The sequence below is a fragment of the Marmota marmota genome, unplaced genomic scaffold (assembly GCF_001458135.2).
Source record: "Marmota marmota marmota unplaced genomic scaffold, marMar, whole genome shotgun sequence".
NCBI classification, from domain to species: domain Eukaryota; kingdom Metazoa; phylum Chordata; class Mammalia; order Rodentia; family Sciuridae; genus Marmota; species Marmota marmota.
Genome location: NW_025999949.1, coordinates 14,836,549 through 14,855,618, shown reverse-complemented (window position 1 = coordinate 14,855,618; position 19,070 = coordinate 14,836,549). Strand labels below are relative to the sequence as shown.

The 19,070-nt window shown below is 36.1% G+C and overlaps 1 protein-coding gene across 10 annotated transcripts in view; it reads left to right on the top strand.

The window, feature by feature from the left end:
- The window catches only part of Trps1 (transcriptional repressor GATA binding 1), a 239,188-nt gene extending 223,911 nt beyond the window's left edge, over window positions 1-15,277 (top strand). For all 10 annotated transcript variants that reach the window (XM_048802037.1, XM_048802041.1, XM_048802043.1 and 7 more), the window contains 2 exons: window positions 5,473-5,595; window positions 8,677-15,277. In XM_048802037.1, the coding sequence (XP_048657994.1) occupies window positions 5,473-5,595; window positions 8,677-9,738 (1,185 nt within the window). In that variant the 3' untranslated portion in view covers window positions 9,739-15,277. The remainder of the gene's footprint in view (window positions 1-5,472; window positions 5,596-8,676) is intronic.
- The last annotated feature ends 3,793 nt before the right edge of the window (window positions 15,278-19,070 follow it).

Below are 19,070 nucleotides of genomic sequence, written 5' to 3'. Positions count from 1 at the left end.
AAAATGAAATTTGCAAAGAATTCTAGATATAATCAAATAAACACAGAAAATATTTAAAGAGTTAAAAATATTTGAGGTACATCCAGACTAACAGCACATATATCAAATTTCAGATTGATTCAATTTAAAATGGCAAAGATATAAAACCATAAAAAATGTGAGTAAATACTCTGCCTATCAAGGCTTATTATGTAATTACATGGTCTCAGTATGGTTTTTATTCATAGAAAACTATTATAAAAGATAATTTTTGCACAAATTCCTTCACCAATGGAGACTTCTAATATCTTAGGAATGAATATCCATGTCTCTAAATGTTAAGCCACTTGAATAAATAATTCAATCAAATTTGCCATTTATTAATCAGATGAAATCAGTTCTTTGTTAATAATGAAATTTGAAAACCTTAAAATTTCTGCTTTTGGCTGATCTTCAAATAATAAAATAAGCCATAAAAACAGCTGAATCAATGTAAAACTTTTTTTATCATTTTTTCTTTCCGTCATATCTGTACTTACCAACACATATGCCAAGATTCAGTTCAGAATGATATAAAACTAAATGAGGAATTAAGTCTCCTAAAAGCAAAACTTGGGTACTTTGGAGAAATAAAACTGCTATAATTATATCCATACAGTGGTTTGCTATTAATAAAGACTAAAGATATTTTGTTTCTCTTTGTCTTACTTCTCATTTATTTATTTATTTATTCCTTTATTTAGTAGGCCTAGGAACCAAACCCAGGACCTCACAGATGCTAGGCAAGCAGTCTACCACTGAGCTATAGCCCTAACCTTTTTAAAGAAGATTTCTATGTTGAGAGAGGGTTTTGCTAAGTTGCGTAGGCTGGCCTTGAATTTGCAATTCTTGTACCTCAGCCTCACCTACCTTGCTTTATTTTAAATAGTTATTTAGTCCTTTATATTTCTTGATATACTTTAGGGGAAAAATTAATTTGGATTTAAAGTGTACCTATATTAAAAGTTACATTCATCATTTTCTACTTCAAACTCTGGTATGTATGATTGTCCAATTCATCACCTACATTGTTTTTGTAAAAATTTTGTGGTTATAATACATTTGAAATACAGAAAAGAAACATGTGATCTCAAGTCCTCTTAGTGATTATTGAAAAGTACCTGCTAGGCCAATCACTGGCTAGAAACTCCTTACTAATGGGTCCTACCATTACCCTTCCTTTGTCATAGAGGAAATTACCAATCCACAAAAATAGTAGGGAGGCAACACATAAATTCAACCTATACATTACTGATCAAACTACTGATATTTAAGGTTAAATTTAAAAATAATTATTTCCTTGAACTGAGTTTTTGTTTTTGCTTCCCTGTAGAAATTTACAGCTGAGCTGACTTTTCTGTAGCTTTGGTCTTTGGGGCATGTGTTTCTATGCAACTGGCATCTCTTTGTTGAACCCACATAGAAGTAGAAAGTGTTGCTTAGAGGTCAGGGGCAGAGAATGCAACTGCTGCATGTGGCTTTCTTTCAGTTTGAGAGGAGATTTGTGCTAAGTACATTCCTCAGGAACACCAATTGGTGTTACCCATTAGCTACTTATTTCTTTCATTTCTCTCCAGTGCTGCCTATAGCCATAGGACTCATAATTCTCCACTCTCCTGCACAAGGTCACAGAGGTACAAATTATTACTATCTCTTACAAAGAGGTTGTAGAAAAAGAGGAACTTGTTAAATATACACATGCACATTTAGAGCCATCAGGCATGTATGACTATAACATGGATATAAAATAAAACTGGAGATTTGTCCTGCCTGACCTAGGAACTCTGATACCTAGCAAGAACCTAGCATAAGCTGTTTCCAAAAAATAAATAAATAAATAAGCTTATAATATAGGATTGGACAATGCATTTTCTTGATTTTTGTTTGTCACAACATCATCGACTGTCTCTTCCCAATTCTTGGTAAACTTGTTAACCTGAGTGGAGACATTTAGACAAGATTTGTTAACAAAACAAAAAACAAGACTTCTCCTTCCCCAAAAGATAGGCGTAAATACTAATGATAGAAGTAATGATAAACAGTATTACTTTCAACTTTGTAATATTTATCCTCTTGAGACAGAGCACTGTTCTGGGTGTTAATTACTTAGAATTTTTGATGACTACTGGGAAACATGATTTCTGTACTTAAAAAGCTAAGCATACAGAAAAATAATAAAATATTTTAAAACTCTGCCATGCAGGATATACTGAATGAATATGGTCTTTAGTGCTTTGCTTTTTCTTTAAGTCAAAGCTGTTTGTTTGTTTGTTTGCTTGCTTTTTAAGTGGGGTAGGGAGGCTTCCTTTGGCAGCCAACTGCCACTTTGCCCTTGCTTGGGCTCAAGATGCGCATAACGTCAGGGAGGTTCCTGTGTCTAGGCAGCTAACACTGTGCATCCTGCGACCAAGTCAGGCCTGTCACCTGTGCTGTGGTTGAGAGAGATGTGCTTCTGTGGTCATGCAGCCAAGGACACTGTCCACATCCCCCACTTTTCTGCTGCTTCCAGAAACTTCAGTGCACCAAAAATATGGTCCAAGACTTACCAAAGTGCTAAATTTATTGACATGGGAGGTAACATTTTGTGTGTGAAATATTTCTCACCTACCTCCCACTCTCCACCCCCATGCAAGCAGTCTCCCATTGAATTTGAGGTGTGAACACCTAGATATTTCACTCTGACTCAACTTTCCATTCTCATATTTGAGAAGATAGGCACAAATGAAATACATTTGACAATATCTAATTGTTTAGTTTGTCCCAAATGTCAAAAAATGAGGAGAAAAACAAAACTAACAATTTTGATATAATTTGCAAAGTGTGTTTGTCATATAAAAGAAGTCACAGTTGAATCCCCTTGACAACTAGCTAACTCACTGGGTATTTACTACATCCCTGTAACTGTTTTAATTGCATCTGTTAATCTATGTAATGCTCTGAGCTGTTCATACTGCAAAGATGGCGGTGATTTCAGCACTGAGAGGTTAAATAACTTTGCCCAAAGTTGCACATAGCAAATGTCAGAGACAGATTTTGAATAGAAGTAGTCTGACTCCTAAACCTGATTATTAATGTCAAAGATATCCTGATTCTGAGTGACTTCAGCGCACCCCTAGTATACTGGAAATAAGATATGGTTTACCTAAAGTACAACAACCTTTATTGGACTGCTTTCAGTAAGATATGCCTGTGGAAACCAGTACTGTAATTTCAGGATTTTCCCTCTAACTAATGAAGGGCACTTTCTTTGCAAGAGAATTAAGCACCAAATTGTGCAAGGGTTGAAACGCTCACTGAAATCAGGATTACACCCACTTTGGCATGCTGTGTCAAGCAGCCAGGGCATAAGGAAAGGAGAGCATGCTGCAGTGAATGGCTCCACATTCAGGTTTGAGCCTCAGCCATATATATGGGTTAGTTTCCAAATGGACATTTACATTGCCTTTATGTGGATCAAGTTGATGTCGATTTGCCAAATATGTTACTTAGATCTAAGAAAATGACAGGATGGCCCCAGGAAAGTTTCACAATTATAACCTAACTGGGCTCCCCAGCTTACTTTGGATAAAGGGGGCCCCAGGATGTTTGATAACAGGACCTCTAATGGCTCATTGGTTTTCGGGAGGCAGTAGCCTCTACTTTTGCAACAGTTCCCACTGGAAATCTGTGGACCTCTGATGCTCAATGTTTGATATTGCTGTTGATGAGATTTAGAAACTTGTGTGTTTTCTTGGTTTTGACTTGGAATGGGGGGTGTTGGGCAGTAAGAAAAGGAGAACTGGAGATTATCTTTGTGAAAATCAAGTTTTTATTACATCACCTAAAGTGGCACAACCTGCTATACTAATGAAACCATGTTCTTGGTTTAAAAGGGCAATTGTTAGCCTGACTTTGTACTCACTAAAAACATTCCCCCAATCTTGTTAAGTTATTGCTCTCATTTCAGATTTTTATAGCTGTGCAGCTTACCAGCCCTCATTTCTTTACGTTTCATTCATTTTCCTTGTATTGATGATTAATGGAGGATGTCGAATGTTAGAGTGAGCAGGCATCAGCAATTGCAAGATCATAATTAGTTTAGCTGACGAGGGCCTCTGATAGCACTTGCATCTGGATGGAAAAATTACCCTATAGGGAACTGGCTGCTCACCAGGTCTTTTTAGTGATACATTGTGAAACACCCGATGAATCAAATGCCCTTTCAATGCCAAGAAAGTGTTCCAGTCTTGAAGCCAAAATTATGTCTGCAGAAAGCTTTCCATTTGAAATGTATCAGAGTACAATTATAACCATTGTATTTTCTTGGCAGGCACTCCACTCTTCTACAGTATGGACTCGAGTTAAATAAATTGCCTAAATTTTATGAATCCCTGAATTTTTGACTTATAGCATTTGTAATATTTAATTTATAATAAAATTAGGTCCCAGCAAGACTTTTTCCACTCCTTATCTAACATGCATATTTTATCATTAAAGGCTTTGCTTCCTAGAGAAAGGAGAGCTGAGCCACAATTCAGGCTGGCTTTTTTGCAGCAAGAGAATTCCATTTCCTGCCGGTTCGTATTTGTGCCGACAAACACAGCCTGACTTTTGTTTAAATGAGAAGTTAAATGGAATCATTACTTGATAGCAAGAATGTAACCGGCAATACTAATTATCTACTTTTAAATATTCTTAGATTATTTTTGAATCTGGTGATTACAGAATTCAAGCCACTAAAATCAGTTTGTATTCAGAAATGCTTGTGATTTCCAAGTCTGAGTCAAATAAAATAAATAAATAGCCATTGAAGGGACAACACTGTCTAGCTTAAGCAGGCACCTCGTAAGGGCTCTCATTAGTAATACTGTACTTCTTGTTGGCAGAAGTCCCTCCCGGTCCGCCCAGCTTTGGGGAATAGAGCATGTTTCTCTTTCAGATTTTACAATTGCAAAAGGAAAGACCAGAACTGAGTGTCTTATATTCTCTTAATACTTATGTTATACCAATGACATGCAAAAAGACACAAATTGGTTTAATTTTCAATGGTTTTCATGCTGCATTTATTCCAAGTTTGACTGTATTTTAAAGCTCAGGTAGCTTGTTCCAAAACATACTAACCATATTGCCATATTCTGTCTTTATGGCTTTTGTTTTGACACTTTTAAAAGGTATATTTCAGGGTTCGGCATTTAGGAGTCATCATTAAAGTCACAAAACCCAAAGTTCAAAAAGTTAAAGCTGTTTCTGTGAAAAGCCTTTGGTGTTCCACACACCTCATCCATCACTGTAGGGTTAATTATAATGAAAATCAGTGGTGCCTATTAAACACAATTGAACCTGACCTCATTATGGGCACTGTGGTTTTATACTGTCATTGTTGCAAGTCTGAAGACAAAACTCCTGGGTTGATTTGGTCTAACTCCACTGATCATGTGACTCACCTCTGACCTTGGTTTTCTACCCCCATTTCAGAGGCGTAGAGGCTCGGGTGTTTTTTGTGCCAATTGCCTGACCACAAAGACCTCTCTCTGGCGAAAGAATGCAAATGGCGGATATGTATGCAATGCGTGTGGCCTCTACCAGAAGCTTCACTCGGTAAGAATTTGTCCCACTGTTTCAGGAAAAGCTTTATAAAGCAGAACTGGCCTGGTTGGTGGTGTGGTAAGTCCCATTCCCTGGCTTGTGCAGCCTGCCCCCGCAGGGCTGTTTAATGCAGTCACTTTGAGTGCACATGTGATTTATGGTGAAAAGGGCTTAGATGTGATGGGGAGATACGTTTGAGATCATTAGTAATGCATTATGCTTCTTTTGATATGAAGAGGAAAATGATTGATTTCTGGGAACTTCACATAAGAGATAGACAAACTAACGGTTATCAGAATTTAGTGGGATTAGTTAGGTAGAAAGGAGAAACCTTAACAGTTTCAAAAATATACAAAAAGTTAAATAAATAAAAGGACTCTTCAGTGTTGACTATAAAATAGAGGACAGGGGACACATGCTTATTTTCCAGTTTGCCTTCGTAATTCTCCAGTGTCACCTTGGCTGCTTGGAAGTTGGAGGTCAGGTACTTTCAGAGCACAATTGTGAAATAGGACCAGAGAACACCTTCTTGTCAGGGCTTCCAGGGTATTGGGTGAGGTATCTGAGGTTCTGATTAGCAGATACATCAGGGTACAAGTATTGTAAGGTACAAAGGTGCTTTGGGTTTTAAAATCTCCAGATGCCTCTGGCTCACAGAGGTTCTTTGAATTAATTTTTCCCAGATTTTAGTTAGAATTCTGTAATATGATTTAAACTCACAAATCCCTCATCTGTATATGCATTTGACTTCCTGAAGGATATTTTTATAGTTTAGAAAGTTTATCTGCTGACACGAACTGACTTTAAAATAGGAATACCCCTTTTATTAAACAGAAATCTATTTCCCTGTGCCTTTTCCATTTTGCTTGGCATTTTACCATAGCTGTTAGCACAAGCCGGTGAGTAGATTACAGCTACAAGGAATACAGTTTTAGACAAAACATCCTCATAAATGGACCATTGGAAGCACCCTTGAAAAAAGTGCATGCTGCCAACAATACTAATTGGTAGTAAACTGCAAAAACCTTAGTTGTCAGCAGGTAGCTAGTAGAAAGATTCCCCCACCCCACACATACACCACCACATACCACCTTACTTTTTTTTTTAACCATTTAAACATTTCACCATTTAAACAGGGCAATAAGCTTCCATTTAATGAGTCCTGATGTTAATGATTTTAATTGAACTTCGGCCAAGTATAGGCTAAGAATTAATTAAATTACTGTTCTGCCAAGTTACGATAATTTAACCACTGCGCTATAAACTAAACTGTTTTCAAAAAATTATTTTAATATTTGTCTCTCCAGAGGCAAGATGTTTTCAGTTTTGAGTTTTTTTAATGAACCATAAAATGAAAGACATAAAGGTTACTGCTCACACAAAATTGCCATTAAAATTTTGAAAGTTTTCAAAAGGAATGAAATTGTAAACTTCAGGTCTCTTTATTATATAGAGATTAAACTGCATATTTTTATAATATCATGAGCCCTTTATAAACCTGAACTTTCTAAACAAAATTTATGCACATGGCATATCTAAGCTCTGTGCATTTTCATCCTGAAACTAGCAATTGAATTGTTAATAACAAGTGTGTTATCTTTCCTCTGGAACACCTTATCATAACAAATATTCCAAAAAAGATTTATAGTTATATTTTGTTTAATATGTAATAACACTCCCTGGCATTAAGGTACATCCTTTTTAGGAAGAATTCACAGATTATATATTACTTATATTCATCTTTTTGTAGAAATTATTTCCTGTTTTCATTTTTTTTAATCATTCATTAACACTACTTGACTATCCTCCTAAATTTATAGCTGAAAAATGCATTAATTTATTAAACTTGATTTTACAAATCAAAGTTAGAGCTCTTAGTGCAGGTAAAGTTTTTATTATAGTATTATCCATGGATTTTTGTCATGTAATATAAATACCTGTTGAGCATGTACATAAATACTAATCATGTAATGTCTAAGCTGAATAAAATACTTAAGCTGAATGAAAGTCAGCATTCATTTTAAGTAGAGTAGAATGACAGATTGGATACTCCAGCCAAGGCTACAAATGAATTTAAATTTTTTTCAACACAAAACTAATGCTTCACCTTTTTTTTAACTTTACTGTTAACAAGTAAAACCTTCCATAGTGAATATATAGATATTAAAGTAAGAGAAATAAAAGTAAGAAAGAGGAAAGATTACTCTCATACAGCTTCAATTACCTGAACTGAAACCTTTTGTTACAATTCTGTCAGTTTGTCTTTGATTATTTTTGCTGTGAAATGAATATTTTGTATTCATGTTTGCAGTTCTTTAGAAAGATACATCTATTAGGGTAAACTGGCTTAGCAAAATAACACAGACTGGGTAGCTTAAACCAACAGAAATGTACCTTCTCACTGCTCTGGAGACTGGAATCCAAGGTGCCAGCATGGTTGGATCCTGGGGAGGGCTCTCCTCCTGACTTAGATAGGCACCTTTTTGCAGTGTAGAGGGATCTCTCTTTTCCTCTTCTGAGGTCACAGTTCTGTTGGATTGGGGCCCTACCTTGATGACCTTATTCAGCCATAATTCTCTCTTAAATATCCAATCTCTAGACACTTGCATTGAAGATTAGTGCTCCAGGATACAAATTTTTGCCAGGACACAACATAGCCCATAGCAGTGCATAATTTTCCCACTGCAGTCATCAATACCTATCTCCCATGTTACTTTGTCAACATTTTAGCACACAATGCGAAAATTTTAAGATTTTTGAAAAAAATCATATTTCATCAAATAAGTTTGTACACAATTTTATTACTGAATGATGCAACCCCCAAATCTGTTAAGCTTGAAAAAGCTGCTTTTAAGTAGGTTAAAATTTTCTGTCCCCCTTGTAAAGATGGACATGATTTAATTAGCTAAAATAGTGTACTTTATTTACTTCCTCTGATCCTGCTTAGGGCAAAAGGAGATTTAGTAAATCTGTAGCATAAAGCCTATCCTTGCTTTGAACTTAAGCATGGTTTTTATTTGTGAGGAATTTCGAATGCATTTGAATGTATTTTTTTAATGTCTTCCTTTTATGTATTTTGTGTGTTCTCTGCAGACTCCCAGGCCTTTAAACATCATTAAACAAAACAACGGTGAGCAGATTATTAGGAGAAGAACAAGAAAACGCCTTAACCCAGAGGCACTTCAGGCTGAGCAGCTCAACAAACAGCAGAGAGGTAGCAGTGAGGAGCAGGTCAATGGAAGCCCATTAGAGAGGAGGTCAGAGGATCATTTAACTGAAAGTCACCAGAGAGAAATTCCACTCCCGAGCCTAAGTAAATACGAAGCCCAGGGTTCATTGACTAAAAGCCATTCTGCTCAGCAGCCAGTCCTGGTCAGCCAAACTCTGGATATTCACAAAAGGATGCAACCTTTGCACATTCAGATAAAAAGTCCTCAGGAAAGTACTGGAGAACCAGGAAATAGTTCATCTGTATCTGAAGGGAAAGGAAGTTCTGAGAGAGGCAGTCCCATAGAAAAGTACATGAGACCTGCAAAACACCCAAATTACTCACCACCAGGCAGCCCCATTGAAAAGTACCAGTACCCACTTTTTGGAGTTCCCTTTGTACATAATGACTTCCAAAGTGAAGCTGATTGGCTGCGGTTCTGGAGTAAATACAAGCTCTCTGTTCCTGGGAATCCGCACTACTTGAGTCATGTGCCTGGCCTACCAAATCCTTGCCAAAACTATGTGCCTTATCCCACCTTCAATCTGCCTCCTCATTTTTCAGCTGTTGGATCAGACAATGACATTCCTCTAGATTTGGCGATCAAGCATTCCAGACCTGGGCCAACTGCAAATGGTGCCTCCAAGGAGAAAACAAAGGCACCACCAAATGTAAAAAACGAAGGTCCCTTGAATGTAGTAAAAACAGAGAAAGTTGACAGAAGTACTCAAGATGAACTTTCAACAAAATGTGTGCACTGTGGCATTGTCTTTCTGGATGAAGTGATGTATGCTTTGCATATGAGTTGCCATGGTGACAGTGGACCTTTCCAGTGCAGCATATGCCAGCATCTTTGCACGGACAAATATGACTTCACAACACATATCCAGAGGGGCCTGCATAGGAACAATGCACAAATGGAAAAAAATGGAAAACCTAAAGAGTAAAACCTTAGCACTTAGCACAATTAAATAGAAATAGGTTTTCTTGATGGGAATTCAATAGCTTGTAATGTCTTATGAAGACCTATTAAAAAATAATACTTCATAGAGCCTGCCTTATCCAACATGAAATTCCCTTCTTTCATTATTCTTTCTTTTGATGAGTAGGTTACCAAGATTTAAAAGTGAGACAAATGGTTAGTGAGAAAGAATGGAAGATGGTAAGCAATCACTTTTAAAACCTAGTAAGTCAAAACCACCTTGACTGATGTGTACTGGTGAACCAATCCATACAACGTCCCACCAGACTATATTTATTATGTTTGTGAAGGGATTAAAAACTGTCTAGAATTTGAATGGGTTTACATATTATGATACTAAAGCAGTATTGGGCTGGCCATTGGCCCGTTTGTTCAAAAACCCAGAAACTGTTCCCTAAATTTAAAAGTATTGTGAAATCCTAGGCAGATGAGGAGAATTTGAATCTCCAGGACAGTAGAAGGAAAATGACGCCCTCTCAAATCAGTCTCCCCTCATTGACCATGTTGCAGATTTGGACCTAGAAATGAGAACTGTGGTTAGGCTTGGTGAGAGAGCAGCAAGAAAGGTGACAGATGGTGGCGCAATGTTTTGGGCCAGCCCTGCCTGGTGTACACATGCACACCCTCTTTTGATATTTTTTGTCCTTTAGATGTTCAAATACTCAGTAGAACTTTTGTTTGCAGTTTAGGTTCATTTTGTCCAAATATATATCCATTTCAAAAAACAAGTGTCCTCAGTGCTTATGTAGTAATTTTATTTCAGATATTTCTTTCTTGTTTATGATGAAACATAAACAAGTTTGGATTTTTTTTTTTAAGCCTCCTGTTGATCACTAATTTCACTTGGCACATTATAACTAAAGGACTCCCCTCAAATCAATAGATGGATACAAATGTCAGACCATGAGTTTAATTTGCTTAGAACACATGGTATTTTTCCACAAGGTAACCTGCTGTATTTATTTATTTTCTTTTGGTTAAATAGAATTTCCAAACTTTGTGGTCAGGCAGCGTCTAAGGTTACGTTACCACAGACTGACAGTTGGTATATGTACCAGTCATTACCCTTCATTAGATTTATACAGGTTTAGTTAAGTAGCATTAAATAGGATTCTTAGAAGTATGTCTTCATAGTACTTTTAATACTTAAGGCTTTGTAAAAACTATCCATGAAGGGAAAGCTCCTCAGCATAACTGCTCAGGGAAATAGGGCTAAATAACTGAACATTAAATAATTGGTTAAAGGTGCTGTTAGTCGAGCCTCAATGCTTGCTACAAGGATGTATGTACAAGGACTGACTTTAATAATTTGCATTATATTGTCCCAACCAGTAGTTTATTTTTTGCCACGGAGATGTAGAAGATATTACAAGCTACTGGATGCACTGTCAGATTAACTTATTTCATTAAAGAAGTTGGGAGAACAAATAGGAAAAAAAAAACTTATTTTTCTAGTAAATATTAATGTATTACATTTCAAATAATGGTGCCTGACATATTGAATAATTATTTTCTACAGTGTACGTATGCAACAAAGATATTCCATCATGCATTAGAGTCAGTTCTGGCTCTGCCTAGCTGTTTACATTTGCAAATGTAGCAAACAAGGTAATGAAGCAACTATTTCTATTGCAGTAGATATCTTTTTTTGTGTGTATGTGTGCATTAAAGTTGTAAACGGTAACATGAAACAAATGAAAGTTCTTGATATAATGGTATGGAAACAAGAAGGAAATGAAAATATTTTTATGCCTACTTAGGAAAAAAAGGGTAGCACTATTCATTCCAAGTACTTTTTTTTTTTTTTTTTTTTACTTTTTAAGCTCTTAACACACATTGTTATGCTTAAGATGATAAACATATATCCTCTTTTTATTGCTTTGTCTATGTTTCAGATGAAACATTTCAGAAATTATTTTGATAAGTGTTGCTGAATCTGCAGCACTGGTGTGTTTATTGCATTCTGTAGTCGCATTTGCACTCCATTTTTACATTAACTCGCAGTTGCTTTGTATTGTTTTGTTTTGTTTGGGTTTGTTTCTTCCTCACAGTGCCGGGTCTTCGTTTCTTAAAGTTGGATGGCAGGTAGAGTTCAACCAGTTCGTGACTGTTGTAGTGAATGAAGCTAAAAGTATCTTTCTAATGTTGTATTGTCATTTCCATTCTTGCATTTTTGTTTTCCTGTAAAAAAAAAAAAAAGAAAAAGAAAGAAAAAGAAAAAAAAAAGCGAGAGAAATCAGGACTAAGTCCTTTGCTTCAGTTTCATTGTTAAAGGGCCCTATTCTGATCTCACCTGTCCCTAGCTCTAATATTCACATAAACTGAAATAAAGAGGTGGAATGAGGAGCTTTGACATTCAAATGATTTGACATAATTTATCTTTCTTAGGACATTTGATGAAAAAAAAAATCTCAAAAGTATGCAGGCAGATCTGAGAGGTGTCAAAGATCTGAAAAAGAGAGGAGATTTCCCAAACAACAATATTTCATTTTTTTTGGTAATAAGAATATTAAAATGCACTGTAGCAATCCTCGAGTGACATTATATGTTGACTGCTCAAATTAGTAAAATACCAGAAGTTTGGTTAACTTGGACAATGTTATAGGTATTATTTTTTTTGGACAAATATAAAAACTCCCTAAGCAATTTCTCCAGTGTATCAGACACAAATAGGTTGTTTATTGTTGGCACTAATAAGCCTTTGTTTTTCATTCAGTTGTTGTTTTTTTTTTCTTTCTTTCCTCAGACAGACATAGTAGCAATGACTAGCATTGGAAAATACATATCACTGTTCTTGGAATATTTATGGTCAGTCTCCTTTCAGTAGAATACTCTTGGATAGCATTGACATGATAGATCTTATTCCATACTCCTTTATTATTAATTATTTTATTTTCACTTTTGCTTTAATTTTTATACATATTTTGGTGGAGAAGAGGTCGGGTTTTTGGAAAACAAACAACAAAAGTTTATCATAACACTAAAAGAAGACTCCTTTATTTGTTGGACTTAAAGCCTTTGTTCCATCTCTCAAAATATATTATAAAATTTTTTTTTAATATTTCTGAATAATTTTGTCATAAATGGTGAATGATTTTCAATGAGCTATTTAGGTACTGAACCTTTTTTTTTTTAAGGACTTTCAAAATCATTTAGGAATTTTTCCTCTTGGAAAGGCTTTCCCTGTGATAAAAACTATAAACCCCCTAAAGCTGTATGCCATTTACCACCTGTAGGTCCTTTCCAATTGTCTATCTATATTCTAAACTGAGCTGTAGAACAAAGTTAAGGCCAGGACCAGCTCTTGCCTTTTCTCTCTTCCTGTTTTCTCTCTTTCCCTCATTATTGTCCCCCTCTACACACAAGGCTGTTTGGGATAGAAAAACCTTCTGGAGAGCCAGCCCACCTCTCGGAAGATTGTGGATTAAGAGAGACACTACAGGACTCTTAAGTAGAGAAAGGGATGGAGCTCTCAAGGACAGCAGGTTCTCTGGGGTTCAAAAGGCTAAGAGTGTGCCCAGTTATCTCTACATGACATATTGAGATGTTCTTTTAAAAAAATCCATTTTTAAAGTAGTGATGTTCTGTTCTAAACTGTTCTCTTTTAGTGAAGGTAGATTTTAGAAAACAAGCATGGGGATTCTTTTCTAAGGTAATATTAATGAGAAGAAGAAAAAAAAGTGATTATCTCTAAGAGCTCTTAGTTGAAGCCTGTGGTAGCACATTTTGTTTATGATTGATTGCACATGTGCACATAATCTATTATGATCCAATGCAAATACAGCTCCAAAAATATTAAATGTATATATATTTTAAAATGCCTGAGGAAATATGTTTTTCTTAATAAACTGAAAAATATCAGTACTGCTATTAAAACAATTATTAGCCTCCTGCTGTGTGGCTGCAAAACATCATCAAGTGACCTGTCTTGAGACCTTTGAATTGCCTGCCTGTTTAGTTAATGAACATTAATGGCTTCCTAGAGGAGGAATATCTGCTGTCCAATGGTGGGAACACCAAATAAGGAAGCTGGTGGTGCTGCCTTTGTGTGGTACGCCAGCCTTTTGCCTAAAGTTTAGCTGAGTTCATGGCTCTGTTTTTGGGTTGAGGATCATGGCAAAAAGACTCCAGGCCTCTTTGGTGAGCAAGTAGGTAAGAGCTTGCTGACTACTAGACACAGGGGGAAACTGAGGAATTGAAATGCAACCTGAATATGAAACTAAATACACTAACTAAAGGTAGGTCCTGTTAGGTGGATTCTGTCGGCAAGCAACTAACCATAGATGGAAAGAAGATGGAAAGCCACGAATCAGAATTGTGAAGGGCAGTGCTATTTTCCCAAAGAAAGACTTGGCCAAGGACAGAGGCTTAGCTACTTTGCAAAGCACTTCCTTTTGGTCATCTGTGACTGATAATGGTGCAATTGTTTAGAAAGCCTCTCCATTTATTTGCAGTAATCAGAACCTCTGGAAGATGCTAGGGCAGAAGTGTGTCAAGTCAGGGATGAAGAATATGTGAAATTCAACAGTAATCCACACATGGAAACTGGATAATGTATGCTCATGTGTTTTTCTCTTGAAAGGCAAGGTAGAGCTGGTTACTCCATCCTACACCAGAAGAAAGCAAGAGTAACTTACCATGGAAATAATGTTTAATCTTCTTCAGAGAAAATGGTCCTTGAGGACCCATAAGTCCCCAAACTGGATCCTGGTTTTACCCCTGATTATTTGTTCAACACATGAACTGCAACAAATCACTTTTTCTTTTTGTGCCTCAGGTTCCTCAACTATAAGATGGAAAAGTATATGAATAATAATATTAATATTAATAATAATAATAATGGTAATGTAGTACTTGTTTGTAAAGCACTTTGAGACCCTTGGTTGAAAGGCACCACAGGAGTGTCAAGTAGTATTATTTGGCCAAGGGGGTACCTTAAGCTCTCAGTTCCCAAGGGCCAGGAAAGGTTGGGGTCATTTTTGTTAAAGATGAGCTGTAAATATCATAACTAGACAGCCTATAGTATTGACTAGGAAGAGGCAAAACTATTATGAGGCTGATAAAACCATAGTTTCTTAATGGCTACCAACAAGGCAAATATCACAGTAACAAATGCCAAATTTCTTAGGGTCTGCTATTTGATGACAATATGGATAATCTGGGGGGAGGGATGGGTGGGAAACATCTCAAAATGCCAATGTAAAATTAACTTTCAGCAATATTCACCAGCAGAAAATGTCTTTCATATGGAATGATTTCATGTTGCTAAGAAAAAGAATTCAATTTGTAGTCCTGATTTGAATATTAGAATGTTGGCTATAATAGTTCTGTTCTTACAACACATGGAATTTTTCGTTTTATTTTATTTTGTTTTCATAGTGCATGTTCATTTCTACTCACAAACATGTTCTTGGTGTATTTCTTATGCAAACAATCTTCAGGCAGCAAAGATGTCTGTTACATCTAAACTTGAATAATAAAGTTTTACCACCAGTTATACATAACGGCGTTGGTATGTTTATATGGATTTATATTATTCATCCATGTAGCAATAGGAAATACACACCATTGTAACATACAGACAGGCTCTGATAAATTGAAATGGTGAAAATTCACCATTATTTAAAATATTGCTAGGATCGATAAAGCCTGGATTCTCTCAACTTGTTTTGTTTTTGTTTTACGTTTTTTTCTTTTTTATCTTTCTTTAACCATAATTAATCCCTTATTGTGTACAAAAATTATACTAGCTCCATTAGGAAGATTAACAATAAAATTGTGTTTATTTCAAAAACATTCATTGAGTATCAAGTATTGAGTGTTGAGTATTGAGTAATGATTGTGTTATAGTATGTAAAAGCCGCTTATGAAGTTTAACTGTGATTCAGTTCACTATACCCACATGAATATGATGTGAAGATTCTGATAAATTACCTCAAAAAGTCTACATTACCATATTAATATTCTGCTTGCTTAAAATGGAATTAATCAGAGCAGGTCTCCTGAACAATGATTTTGAAAGAGCAAAGAAGCAGATGAAATCTAGATAAGGAAGGACATGGGAAGACTCACATGCTTTTAATCAGAAGGAAAGACAGAAGGACAGGACACACAGTGTGTTGATAATCAATTGCTTTAGGTGATGTTTTGAAAGTTCCAAGGTAATCAGTCTCTATCTTCTTGCCTGGTCTTCATCTCTTGTAATGATAAACCCAAATTAATGAACAAGCTCTCTTATTTTTCTCCCTCTTTTTTCCCTCGTCTCATGTTTTGAAAATAACAAAGTAGAGACTCTTCGAGGGGCTTTTTTTCACAGCCGAAGGCATTGCTCTTTAGAAAAGAGCAATAATAATGTGATTTCCTTATATAGAATTTCATTCTTCCATTAGGGTCTACTTTTCATATAAAGCAGAATACAGTTTGTTTTCGCCCAGAACTCTCAGAGCCCCCATTAAAAGAGGAACATGCATGGAGCAATTAGCTACACAGTTGTATGAAAGGAGAGAACAGAATGCACCAGCTCTGCCAGCCCTTCCTCATCTCTTGCTCCCCCACCTCTGAGAGGGTAGAGTACGGGGTCAGAAACTCAGTGCCCAAGAGGAGTAGGCAGGTAGCCTGCTGGGATGCAGCCACCAGGGTAGAGACTGGGAACTGAAGAGCTCGTTCCTGGGATAAAAGTTGTCTTTCCTCCACTCTAAGAATATTGCCAAGGGAGAATGTTAATTTGTGTTCCCAGATTTTCAGTTTTCAAGAAGAATTGGACAAAGGAAATTTCATGTGAAATTGCCTAATTTTTAAATGTCAGTAGCTGACTCTTTTTTTTTAATACTTCAAGCCAAACAAAACACTTATTAAGAATTAATTCCACCCCTAGACTGCCAGAGTGACTCTTGCAGCTTGAACATCGTGAACTCTGAGAACTGGCAAAGATGAAACTGGGCAAAGGGTTGGGGTGGCTTCTCTTGGGCTTTGTCTCAGGTCCCAGAGCATCTGCAGCTCTCCCTAGAAACCAAAAACAACTGCACTAAGGCACCTGCCTGACTTCAGACCAGATGTATTTGAGACATAAAACATTTGCACAGGGGAGGAAATAAACCCTATTTTTTAAACATACTGCAAATGACTTCATACTTTTGTTCTCTATCTTTACAACCCCAAGTATAGTTATATGTGTTTGTGTGTTTTTAATGTTTCAGAACTTTTGTTTATTTTTATGTGGTGCTAAGGATTGAACCCAGTGCTTCACACTAGGCAAGGCGCTCTACCACTGAGCTATAGCTCCAGCCCTGTGTTTGTGGTTTTTAAGAGACTGGTATGGACAAATTTACCCTTTCCTGGGCAAAGACATGTCAAAAACTATTAAAAAGCTGCTAAAAGTATATTACGTCCAGTAATGTTTCCAGGATACATGGGACAGCCCCATCCTTTCATATTTTAGAGTGACTATAACAAGGACAGGAAGCAGCAGAGCATAATAGTAGATGAGGAAAGAGGGATGTTTTTTATGTCATACTTAGTTATAGGAATAAATTTCTTTAGACAGGAATAAATAATTTTATAGTAGGGCTGATTAATAGTTTCACATTATTTTCTGATGGTATTCTGGATGTCAGAAATGTGAAAATCATCTTTAAAAATGTTTTAGTATTTAGAGCAGTTGTATTATTTGAGGTAACAGCAGATTCTCCCAACTTTCTGCATATTAACAAGTGGCAAATGTAAATCAACTTTTTTCTCCAGGTAAACAATAGAGCCTGGGCTAGCTATAAGAAGAAAAGTATACTAGAAATTACTTAAATTTTGTTTCACATGCCGAAGATTTATGTATAATTCTGCCCCCATATGTTTATTTTGTGTAGTTAGTTGAGAATATTACTTCTCATTTTCTTAATTGTATTTTTTGAAATGGTAGCATGCACTTTTGTTATGCTAATAAAGAACAGTATAGGAAGTATAGTATTCTTAGTTTCTCTTAATAACAACTTACATATTCCTAAAGATGAACCTCCTCCCACCAAGAAAAAAAAATCGCAGGTTTCTGCTATGATTTTCTTGTGAACATGGGTGATTTTTGAGTGAGTTAATTTTATTGAGTACTGATTTTGGTCTCAGAACTGTGAAAGGGCAGCCACAGACGACATAAAAGGGAGTGAAAATTTGGTGCGTAGTCTTCACGCTTCCACAGAGTGTGATTGATTATGTTATCAGGTTGCTTTGCTGTAAGTCATTTTTCATTTGGGGGTATTTTCTGAAGCTTTAGCTGTTGCATTTAATTTCATTATACATTTTAGTACTCTTGAGAACAAATATCTTACCATCATCTTAATAAAATTTCATTGAAATTTTGGGAGAAACATCTATTATCCCCACTGTGACTTTTAGAAATGAGATATCATATTTAGTAGAAAGGGTTTGATTTTTTGATAACAGTTACAGTAACTCCCAAGAAACATTCAAGGAGCAGCGTCTTAACGTTAGATAGCTAATAAAGTCAAAACCAAAACTGGAACACTTAAGCCAAGCCAACCTCAATGACACACGGTTTTTGAGAGTGAAATTGCTTTATTTTTTTTCCTGCTTTGCATTGCTCCCTTAAATGGTAACCTTGATCTCACACTTCCTACATGCGTACAAACATTAAATTAAGGCAAGTCACCTCATAGTCAATGATGAATGATTACCGTAATTGAAAAACACAATTTGAGTAGATTGTCTGGTATTCTTACAGTATATACTGATGACAGCAATTGAGACTTTAGTATTCTCAAATGCAGTGGAAAATCTTTTTTTTCCCCCTGAATTGATGCCAGCTGGTCCCGAGTTCCCTGATAGTCTTATATTTAAAGGCTGCATGTTAGCCATAACTGTGGTAAAAGTTGTCTGCAGACAAAGGATAGTGAAGCCATTCTCACTGGATGCCTTTGTGCCGTGGGCCATTTAATTCACTCTCAAAACACTTGTTACCTTACTAACCACTTAACTTCAAAAGGAAATGGGTGGCCATTTGCTTTTGGAGACATTGGATTTTATTTATTTATTTTTCAGAGCTGGGAATTGAACTCAGGCCTCAGGCATGCTAGGCAAGCACTCTTATCACTGAGGTACATTGCCATCCCAACATTAGATTCTGGATGATGGACTATTTTCCTGGGCATTTTAAATATTATTTTGTTTATTATAAATACAACTTCCAGAAGTATGCCCTTTAATTCAATTTGGTGGTTTTACCACCCTCACAGTCTTCAAGTGGATAATCAAGATCAAGTTTAAAGATGAACATGTCCTTTGGGTCAGATC